The 11,911-nt window shown below is 45.0% G+C and overlaps 1 protein-coding gene across 1 annotated transcript in view; it reads right to left on the reverse strand.

The window, feature by feature from the left end:
- The window catches only part of RNF43 (ring finger protein 43), a 58,192-nt gene extending 46,521 nt beyond the window's left edge, over window positions 1-11,671 (reverse strand). The window contains exon 1 of the mRNA XM_059487007.1: window positions 11,435-11,671. Coding sequence (XP_059342990.1) covers window positions 11,435-11,671 — 237 coding nt within the window. The remainder of the gene's footprint in view (window positions 1-11,434) is intronic.
- Between the last annotated feature and the right edge of the window lie 240 nt (window positions 11,672-11,911).

The raw sequence follows: 11,911 nt of genomic DNA on the forward strand, positions 1-11,911 counted from the left end.
GGTTTTTCCAAGATTCCATGATATGAAGGCCAAAGTGTCCATGGATACAAACACCGATTGAAACTGAAAGCCATGTTGTCAGATTTTCAATATTGGGACCTAAGGAACCTTCCAGTGCTTTCTATGTTAACAAAGCGCTGACCTTCATCTCAGTGATGGAGAATGAAGGAGGTACTCAGGCAGTTTTCCCCAGATTTGCCCAAAAGAGCAGAAGGGGGCTGGAAGGGCTGGTGCTGAGGGCAGTGGGGCTTGGGCTGGAAGGTTTCTGCAGGAAAGAAGAATGCAGGGGTGGATTTGGACCAAAGATGTGCAGCCCAACATCTTTGCCTTATAGTTGCCAGCAGTGGATTTCTGAAGGAGAAGTAAGAACAGGACAAGCTTGTAGGGCTTCTGTCCCAGGCATTCTCCAAGCCTCCATTATTTTATAGACTCCCAGAGGCAAAGCTGGGACCTGTTATTTCACAGCCATTGATGGAGCCTTCTCCCATTCATTAGTTCCAGTGGTTTTTGAACCTCTGTAAACTTTCAGCATCCAAAGCAGTTCCTGCAGCAAGGGATTGTACACATTAATTGTACAGTGAGTGAAGAGCACTTCCCTTTGAACATGACTCTTTGTAGCCTCATGTGATGCCCCATTATTTTCACATGAAGAGAAACTAACAGTCAATCCCTATTCACAACTCTATGGATCTTCCCTGTGTCACCCTTCAGCTGCCTCTTTTCCAGCCAGCAGAGAGTTAGTCCAGTTTGTTTTTCTTTGGATAAAACACACCTTATGCTTTCTTTTATCCTTATCTTTTTCTCCAAACATCTTCCAATACAGCTGCTGCTTTTTTAGAGCTGTAGGGAACAAAACTTCACACAGGATTCAACATCTAGATGTACCTGGGATTTCCACAGGAGATCAAAAGAGATTCTCTGGTTTATTCTCTCATTTTCATTGCTAATGTTCCCTCTGTCTTCATGACAACCACCACATACCAAGCTGACACTTGCACAGACCAGTCTGTTAAAATCACAAGACACACTTGTGGCAATGGGCAAATTAGAGCCCATCACCAGAATGTAAAAAAATGACTGATTCTCCATGTTTCCCTGAAGTATTTGGTGTCATAAGGTCATGTAATGATTCACAGATGAACCTTGTCTTCATTACTTCTAATTAAATCACGTATTGGAAAGCTCTAGAATATTCCCATGCATTCCTGTTTCCATGTGCCCATCAACACTTGGGATAGCACTGCTCCAGCACACACAGCTGTAGCCACCAGCTCCTTCCAAAGGCAAAGTCTGCTAGTTACTCCTTCCCCCTGCTTCCTACCTTCCAATAATTATTCATCCAGAAGCCTTCTTCTTAACCCACATCTCAGTTTCCCTGGAAGTCTCTGCATTTGGGAAATTCAGCCAGACCTGCCCAACTGATGCCACTGTTGACTCCTTCACATCCACTCGTAGCACTCTGTGTTATAATTTCTATCAACTTATCATTCTACAACACACTGCTCTGAGCTTTTGTGGATTGGAGCTCAGAGAAAAGCTGGAACCCCATCAGCCACCTTCCAGGGATTTTAAACAAGAGTTCATAGAGAAGTTAATAGTTCAATGATTTCATCCTCCCCAGTCCTTGGGTGAATCCCACCTGATCCCAGTGACTGATAGTGGTAATTATGTCTATCTCCATCACCATCTCATCTCCAGACATTTCAGCCTGAGACAGATGAAAGAACAAGGAGAACTACATTCATTTTTTCTGCTAGGAGTTTAGCTGCCCTAAGCACAGCTTTTAGACTTTAATTTTTTATAGATCCTACCAATTGTCAGGTGAGTGTTCTGCTTGTGACTGAAGAGAATCTAGCATTACCATTTTCAAGTTATTTCTTCTCTCGTCACTGTCTTCATGTATTTTTAGGCTGTTCCTCTTTTTTCTAATTTTACCAAATTTCTTGCTTTTCCAGGATGCTTTTATATACTTTCTTATGTTTAGGTATCCTGATAGGCTTTTTTCATTTTTCAAGTATTTCTTGAGAGGTACATTTTATCTTCATTCTTACTGTAGTGTCCTCAAACACTTTGATGCAAAGGATGTAACTCCTGGCTGCCCTCTCAAATTCTTCTGAATGATCTTATTTGATTTCATGTCACCCTTTTCCAAATTAAAACACAACTGTGGATGATTTTTGGCCTCTTAACATCTCAGCAGGAGTAAAGTAAATGACTGTCATTGTCCCAGAGTGGCTTTTTAGAATTTTCAGGATTTTGAATGAGGGTGTGGAAAAGGCCAATGCCAGCATGGCATTCCCCAATTTGTTCTGTGGGAGAAAGCAACCACGACAGAGGCAGCCAGAGAAGGAGCACAAAGAAAAAAGCTGCCACCAACTCAGGCCACAACCAGGTGCAAGTGCCAGAAATGATGAAATGGTGGTTTCTCAACCAAAAACCAACACAAGTTGTTTAATGATCTTTTTTAACATAAGGGCTGCATGTTGTACAAGCACGCAGGGTTTGTCCATCACTTAAATCTGACGGGCTTTGCTCATGGAGAAGTTGGGCAGAGTTTACAAACAGCAGCTTTGGGTCCCCTGGAGTGACAAAAGAGAGGTCAGAGGTCCTCTTAAGGAGGCAATGGAAAGACCAGATTATCCCTCTGAGGAGAGCAAAGTGTTGGAGGGAAATGCTGACAGGCAGCAGCCTAAACCCTTCTGTGAACTGAACAAGAACAACACACACAGAAAAGCAACCAGAGTAACTATTATTCTAAGCAAGATGAAAATTACAGAAGATTAAAAAAAGACATTTGAGAGAGCAGATGAGGAAAAAAAAAAACTGAATGGGACTATATGGCCTGAGGCATGTTATGTGAATGAGGCCAGGTGAAACAGAGGGCAATGGGGAGGATAGTGGCATTTTGGTGGCCCCAGGGAAATGTTTGGAGAGAAGTGTCCAGCACTGACATTCAGGGACAATGTGCACCCATAGCATGGCTGCAGGAGTACCATCCAACAGGACACTTAGCAGCAGAGATACAGCATCACAAGCAGAAGGGGAACTCTTATCTCTTCATGGTCTTGGGGAGGTTCCACTTATTTTAGAATAGAATTGTCTTAGTAAATAAAAAGTTATTCAGATCAATTTGCAAGGAACAGGACTCAGGACTGGAGCAGTAACACAAACACAAACACTATCTCTCTTACTACTCTATAACAAGTAGTCATAGATGGGTTTCTGGAGCTGTATGTATCTCTACACTGGATAGTTGTGTAAAGAGACCAACTTGCCAAGATTTAACGTCTGATTCAAACTGACACACAGGAAGCTACAGGAATTATCACAATTCACTCTCTTATTTGACTTTCATATCCTTAGAGATGTTCCCTATATTTAAACAATCTGAAAGTAACATTTTGGTGCAGGATCCTGCACAAAATTCAACTAATGAAAGAGCCAGTGTTCTCCACTCACTCCCTAGAACTCATCTCTTCTGCTCTGCCATGTGGCCATCACTCCATACCCTTTCTAGACACTGTGCCTGCCCTGCTCTGTTTTTTGTCTTTTTGGCCTTTGTAAGGAGAACTGTTTCATATCTCTAACAGGACTGGAGTGCTGTTCATTTTTTACATCTGGATCAACTCAATCCCAGGGTCATTCTCTCTGAGTTTCTGCAATGGACATGTCCTTCCTACAGTCTGGCACCAACAGTGCTGTCCACTGCACACCCCATGGAAATACAGCTGCTGAGGGGCTCTGCAAGTAGGAAGTTGAAATCTATCCTTTCATGTAACTTTGAACTAGAATTCACATACCTTTTACCAAAACAAAGCAAATATAATCCTCAAACTGCTTTACTTACATTCAGAAGTAACATGTCATAACCCAACTCAGTCAAAAGCTTTTGATTTGTTTCACAGAGTTTATGGCCAGAGGAATTTATTCAACTCCCCAGTCAGAACTGCTGTGTTTGACAATCCAGTACATCTCTGCCACTACCCTGATGCTAAGCACAGTAATAAGCATTAGATTAACCCATTTGATCACTGGAGATCAAATTACTGAGATGGAGAACAAAAGAGAGATCAAAGGGCCACTAATGCCCTTAACCAGACCCTTCAGGGATGGGGAAGTGACGAGGTGAGAATACATCCGTTGATTTAGGCAGATGATTCAGATCTCAACATGCACAGAAAGAGAATACACACCCAAAATTGTAGATAATTTGAATGGGGTGGCTGCAGGGGGGAAGAGAGTCTTCCACAGAAATCTGGCAGCGCAGGAGTAACCCATACAACCTAAGCACATTCAAACCAATCTTCTCTCGACTACCTTTGAACACTGACCTACATGTTTAAGTGCCTTGTTCTGAAGTAAGGCCAATCCCTGATGCTCCTAAAAACAAGATGAAAAGGTCCCAAGACAACTCTTGGCCAAGTCCCGCCTGAGCCGCGCTGGCAGCAGGCCCAAAGCTCCGAAGCATGAGATGTGATTACAATTCCTTAATGCAGCCTGAAGTGGTGTGGGCAAATGAAAGGCTGTGCAGCGCTTCCTGCTCTTTACAGCAGGGAAATAAGGGGGAAAATAAACAGATATTAAAACTAAGTCATAAATCACAGAACTCAAAGACAAAACAGACCACCATGACCATCCACACCACTTCTGTCTACATTACACCTGTGCTGCTCTAGCCAAGAGCGAGACCTTGAATGGAGGAAAGACCAAAAGGGTAATAAAATATGAATGTGCATTACTGAAATGTGATATATTCCCTTGTACTGAGATTTATTTTATATTTCTGCTTTGTTTATAATCGAAAATTTCACTTATTTGACCCTAGGCAATCCCTGCAACATAGACTGTTGATTATACTGAAAATGATAGACTTGAAGATCAAACTACACTGCACATTTCCCATTATATTTATTACTTTTCTCAGTTTAGGTTAAAACTTGCTTGTTTTCATACTATGACTTTTGGGCAAAGTCCACAGAAAGCTTTTAGGCAAGGTTGTGAACATTTTAGGCATGTTTTAGGTATGTTTCACTGCATGGAAAGCCACTGAGATATATTAAATAAAAATGCATGTTAATTTTTGTCCAAAATCCAGTTTGATTCAACAGAGCCCTCTTTGATCATACTGAGTTGGTGCTGTATTACTTTGACAATTCTGAAGGTTTTAGTTTAAAAATAATAAATTCACATGCAGTTCAGAACAGCCTTCCTCAACAGGAAATGCCCACCAAAGCTTTCACTTGATGAAGGCACAGGAAAAAATTCCTCTGATGGTTCAAGATCATTCTAGCACAAATTCAGCCTGGCTGCAGCCTGCAAGCATCACAGGGGCCTGTTTCCCTTCTCCTGTAATCTCACCCTTCTGCCAGCTTATCTTTGGGAAATGTCCACTTGTTCCCTGGATGTATTCCAGGGCCTGTGCATGGCCAGATGTCCTCTATTGACTGTCACTCATTCCAGCCCTGTGGGTTCAGTCTCCTGACCACAGATGTCTGCTCCAGTCCTGAGTCTCCAGAACTGTCACCTTTTTAGTAGTGAAAATCTTCAGTTCAAGATGGATCTGCGCCCACCATCATAAATAATTCAACTGAAACTGCAACCAGCACCAGATGGTGCACTGGAAGCTGGGAGATTTAGGTTTAAAGTCCTTAAGCAGGGAACAGTTTCCTGTCACATGTTTTCTGCGTGAGGAAAGGAGAAGACACACCATGGAAAGCTCCAGTTCAGCCTCTGTTTATGTTCAAGAGAGTGGTGGAGGTTCAGAAACAGCCCCTAACATCAACCTCTTCCAGCAGCCAACTCTGAGACTCCTACTCTGCATCTGGATTTTATCGGCTCACCTTCCAGTTACACCTAAATCCTGCACCACCACTGAGCCAATCCACACTGCGGGTTACACTGGCCACTACCAACATGGCACGCATACTCTACAGCCAATTTCTAAGAGATTTGTTTGGGCCAATTGGTTTCCTTCAACACTACCAATGTCCCTGTGTTGGGTGGCTTTTTGAGTCACTGCTTTGTGTGCTCGCCAAGACAGCTTTTACTTCCATGGAATCTCAGGACAGTTTGGGCTGGGAGGGACCTTGACACTCAGCTCGTTCCACCCCTGCCATGGCAGAGACACCTCCCACTGTCCCAGGCTGCTCCCAGCCCTGTCCAGCCTGGCCTTGGGCACTGCCAGGGATCCAGGGGCAGCCCCAGCTGCTCTGGGCACCCTGTGCCAGGACCTGCCCGCCCTGCCAGGGAAGAACTTTCTTCTAATATCTAATCTACTGTCTTTTGGATTGAATCCATTCCCCCTTGTCCCGTCTCTCCAGCCCTTGTAAATAGTCTCTCTCCAGCTCCTTCAGGTACTGGAAGGCCATGATCTGGTAACCCTGGAACTTCTTTTTTCCAGGCTAAACAATTCCAAATGTCTTAGCCTTTCCTGAGCAGTGTAAAATAAAAAAGTGTGGTTTTTTCCCTCTGTAGGAGCCATTAATCTCAGTGTTTCAGTGCAATTTCCTGTTAATGGTTTGTGTCAGAGTAACACTTTTTGGTACTTAGGCACCCATTTTTATTGTGCAGCAGTGAGGCCAAGTGGCTCCATTACTCTGCTTCTGAGGCAGTTCTTGCACATTACTTAACGCTAAGTCAAGCCTGTGTACACGAGTACGAGCTGTTCCAAGGGCAGAAACTGCTCCTTTGAACTGCCTCACATTGTGCTATCTGACCAGTTTATTCACACGTAATTTAAGTCCCCATAATCATTTGGTTCAACTTTCCCACTTCTCTGTCAACATTATGCACTCAACATGCTTTTGTTGATGCAGGAGCTGGGAGTATAGAAGATACTAAGGTATTTACTTTGGGATGGGTTGGGAGTGTAAACCTCTGTGAGGAGATTTCAATTCCAAATGCATGTGACTTGCAACACTGGGAACACTCTCCATTGTCCAGGGTGATCCTTTAAGGTTCATTGCAGCAATTCCATGGGATAATTATCACTGCTGTTCTGAACAGCACACTCCTCTAACTGGATCTGTGATTGATTTTCTCCTTCTGAATGGTACATGCCGCCTAAAAAACCAGGCGATTCAGGCTCCTCCTCCAATTCTCACTCAATACATCCTAAACAGATCAATCTGAATGTTTTTTAAATAATTTACTTTTCAGGGAGAAGACGAGGAAGGAGGATGATCCTTGGTTTGGGGGTTCAGAGCCTTTAGAGAGCTTTTTCTGTGGGTTTCTTCAATTTTATTTTTATTTTCTTCAGCTGTTTTCCTGCAGTGATAAGTTAAAACAATGCACTCCATGGGTAAGTGAAAGCTGACTTTCTCCTACAATCCCCTCATTATGAAACTGCTGAGTTTGTACAGAAATGGAATAAAGTACCGTGAGATTTGCAATGAAATAATGGATGTTGGGAAAACTAGTTCTACACACTGCCTGCTCAGTGAGACTATGCCACTGTCCCACACATGCACTGGAATTTTCTGTGTGTCAGCTTGTGAAGGGATTGGGACTGCTGATCACTTTGCCCTCCCTGTAGTAATGGGAGGTTATCCATCTCTTTTTAAATATCGTTTATAGGGACTTTTCCCAAACTTTTAACACTTTTTCTCAAATACCCTAGAACTAGAGACTGTACCAACCCCTGCCACTCTGCACAGACTAAAGGAATCATCTTTTCCCCTGTGTAGAAGATGGGGGTTATACACACTCAAAGAGATATTAATGCTCAGTTTTAATAATGCATCCTTGAATCCTGATCATCCTTGAACTGTCCTAAACAAGACTGTAAGTGATGAACTATATCTCAAATAAAAAAGGGTTTTTTCTTCCACAATTAGATTTGCACATGTTGCAATTCAAATTAGAAAAATCTTCTTGCAACTCCCTCCAGTGACTGTCTCCTTTTCTTTACAAGACATTCCTTATTGTCCTATATACCTTCAAACCAACATCAACTGGCTCCAGTATCAAGTGGAGACTGAGTCAAGGGCAAGAAGGAAATGAGACTTATTCTGCAAAAATCAGTCAATAGAGCAGCAGAAGTATAAAAAAAAAGTTGAAAAATCTCTGTAACAATCCTGTGAAAGGGAGTTAATTGGCAGGCACAGGAATTGCAATTCCAAGGGCATGTCAAATCCTGAGCTGCTCATGGATTGTCCATTGTTGGTAAGTTCCAAATATGTTCCTTCCAACCTACCTGTCTAAAAGCTGTGGTTCCTCCATCTGTAATAAAGGGCCGGGTTTTGATTTCCATGGAACTTTTAACAGCAGTTCAGGCTCCTACAGTGGCCCAGCAGAGACCACAGAATCCTAGACTGTTTTGGGTTGGAAGGGTTCTTAAAACTCATCCAGTTCCACCCCCTGCCATGGCAGGGACACCTCCCACTGTCCCAGGCTGCTCCCAGCCCTGCCCAGCCTGGCCTTGGGCACTGCCAGGGATCCAGGGGCAGCCCCAGCTGCTCTGGGCACCCTGTGCCAGGGCCTGCCCACCCTCACATGGAAGGATTCCTTCCCAATTTAAACTTCCAAACCCAAATTTCCAGTTTGGAAACTGCCAGTGAGTTCCCCAGGTTCTTCTCATGTCCAGCAAGAGTTAATGCTCAGAGCTCCCTGAACAAGCTGGAGCACTGCACAAGCCTGGAGATGATTTCTGCAAGAAGTCTGAGGTGTTGGTTTTTTGACCTATAAAGGCTTAAGTGGCTCTGCCTGCTTGAGAAATTCCTCTCCCTTTGCATCACACAGCAGCAGCAGCACTGGAGTGCCAGAGGAACACTGCTGGGGTTACACTGGCAGGGCTGGCAGCTCCCTGGCATCTTCCTGCTTGCCCACTGGGCATCAACAGAAACACAGAGATTTCCCACAAAACCACTCACAAGGGCAAAGGCTGGGAGGGGGAATTCAACACTGGGGCTCTTTTATTGTAGGTAAAGAGAATATTGCTAAAGTTGGCTTCTAAGATGTAACACACCACAATCAAAGTCCATTTCTGTAGATGATCCTGGAAAATAGGGCAAGGAGAAACGAAACCAGGAAAACATTCTGGTACAAGTACCATTGGTGATGTTCCATCACTTGCGTGCAGGATTTTCTGTATTAAATTAAGAATGCATTTCTAAAAATATATTGACCAGAGCACTATGAAGATAATTATAAGTCATAATGAAGAAAACCTGACTTGCCTACAGGGCCAACTCTGTACCACTGATCCCTGGGCGATCCTATTCTGCCTCTGAAAGAAGAGAGCATTGCTTTGGAAATGGGACTGGGCCATCCATGCCTCTCTTCCAAGCTAAGTTCTACAGTTTGTGTTCTCCTGGACAGGCTGACTGCAGCACCTTACAGAGTCTGACATAACCAAGACCTATGCAAAAATGCTGTAAAAATCCCACTTCCTGACTCAATAACTCTAAATGTACCATGTTATGTCCCTAAACTACATTTGAAGAAGCAATTGTGCAGGTAGGCATGCATAGCCGTAAGTTTATTTATTAAGTAGGAGTTCCAGTGACATCAAAGTTAAGCACATGACTAAAGTTTTTGCAAGATTGGGATGTTGACAACCATGGGCAAAATGAGATATCCCAATAAAGCCTGATTCTGGTCTGTTTAATATCCCACTATTTAAAAGCAAACTGAAAAGTATACATCCCACTAATTTCTTACTTCTTTTGTACCTGGAGAATTACATCCCCATTTCCCATTTTTCTTTCCAGAGGTAAGAACCCACTGCAGGATCAGGACCCAAACAACTCTAAAGTTGCCATTTCATAGGCCAAGTTTCAATACCTAGCAGCAGAATTTGAAACCACAGCATGAGATCTGAAGGAGAGGTCACACGTACACCTGGCTAAGTCCTCCTAGAGCACAGTGCCTGGCACCAGGCAAACATCCTGCTGCAGGAGGCACAGCCTGACCCCCTCTCAGGGCTGCCAGCTAAAACCAGCACTGCCACACTGGATCCAGCGGGATGTGGAGCAGGAGCTCACCTGAGCACACAGAGCAGCAGAGCCAAGGCCTGAAACACACCCAGGGCAGCTCAGTGTCTGCTGTGCCCGAACTCAACAGGCTGGATGAGCTTCCCCAGCCCTCTCCATTTGGAGGATGACTTTTAAAGGATGAAACTGGACACTATTCACAGCTTTTTATTCCAAACACCTGGTTGGTGCTGCTGTGATGGCACAAAATTCCCACTTGGTATTGCTGCATTTGGTTAGAAACCTCCACACATCCCTCAGGAGAGGTTATCATCCTCCCATTTCCAAAAGGTCCTACTCTATACTTTGTGCTCAGTTGCAACACCACTGTAGCTTTAGTAAGGAATAAATATTGACTTTCCTGGACATTGCCTCACAACAGAAGAGGACCTTGAGTGCATTTGTCTCAGATTTTTTTTCAGCCAGGTAATATAATTTTATAGCAGAGATTTCATCCTGAGGAGTTCAAAAGGCATGGAAAAGCAGGCTTTATTCATGTCACAAATTGTCCATGCTCACTTTCAGACAGGTGACCATGTTCTAAAGCTGGCTCAACTATCCTTCTCTTCTTAAACTACACAAAATTTATTACTTTCATTTAATTTTCCAGACTTCAAATGTAATTAAGATTTCAACATACCCCATTTGGAAAGGCTTGGAAAAGTCCAGGAGAAAATTAAGACTTAATATTAATGCAGGCTATTTTGTAATTTTTTTTTTTTTTGTTCTCCAGAATAAAGCACACAACTGCCGAGCAGATGAGCCACAGAATGGAGAGAATGCACACCAGGTCTCAGGAAACTGAGCTCCAAAGGCAGTGTGTGCAGGAGATGGATCTGTTCAGTGAATGGCTCAGCTCTGGCTGTGCAGCACATGCACTTCCTGCCCAGGTGTGGAGATACCTGTGGCCTTAATAGATTACCCTTAATAAAGGTCAGAGAACAGCATTAATTCATCTATAAAAGTACCTGGTGGTGACACCACTGGAGCTCCTGTGTAGATAAATTCACCCTTTAGGTACAAGCAACAACAAGCAGGGCCAGGGATTCTGGTAGGCACAGCCAGCATGGGATTCGGGGCTGAAACAGAACCCCGACCTCGGCAGAATGTGTGTAAAAACCTCATGAATTTCAGAGAAATAATGCTAATCCTGTCTTCTGTCAGATGTTTCACTTGCCGACATGTGACTTGACACACTCAGCTTTATAACATCAATTAAGATACGAAATAATCTCTATGGAATCAGCCGACCACATCCACAATTCAGCAGTAATCAGGCGCAGCCACAGCTCGGCCCCGAAGGAAGGCTCAGCCCTTAGCACGATGCCGTCCCCTGGGCCCCTGGGACCGAACCCGCGGGGACAGCGCCGGGACACGGAACCCAAGGCAGCCAGCAGGGAAAGGGGACAGGCTGGGGCGGGCGGCGAGGCCGCTGGAACGCGACCAAGCACCGCTGCTTTTACCTGGAGCAGTTTCCCTTCGGCCGGAGTCACCTCGGCGACGTTGGCGAACTCCCCTTCCAGGATGATGGGCTCCACTTTGAGCGGGATGACCCTGATGACGGCTTTCTGCGCCGCCGCCCGCTCCGACTCCACGGCCGCCGCCAGCGCCAGCCCGGTGTGGCCCAGTCCTGCCTGCAGGGTCGCCATGAGCAGCCAAGGCCAGAGGACAGCCAGCTGCACCTGGGGGCCAGCACTCATGCTACCAGCAGCGGGCTCCGGCCGCTCATACCGCTCGGGAACGCGTCCTCACCGCGGCGGGCCCGGCCGGCGGCACCGCTCCGGGCTCCGAGCCGGCTGCGGACAGAGGCAGGGCCGCAGAGCGGGGCTCGGTCACCGCCAGCGCGGCTCCCCGGCGACGCCGGCTCTCGCCATCGCCGCTCCTCTTGCCCCGTGCCACGTGCTCAGAGGCCGCCGGGAGCTCAGAGGCATATTTTAAAC

This window comes from Ammospiza nelsoni, chromosome 21, assembly GCF_027579445.1.
Source record: "Ammospiza nelsoni isolate bAmmNel1 chromosome 21, bAmmNel1.pri, whole genome shotgun sequence".
In the NCBI taxonomy this organism is placed as follows: domain Eukaryota; kingdom Metazoa; phylum Chordata; class Aves; order Passeriformes; family Passerellidae; genus Ammospiza; species Ammospiza nelsoni.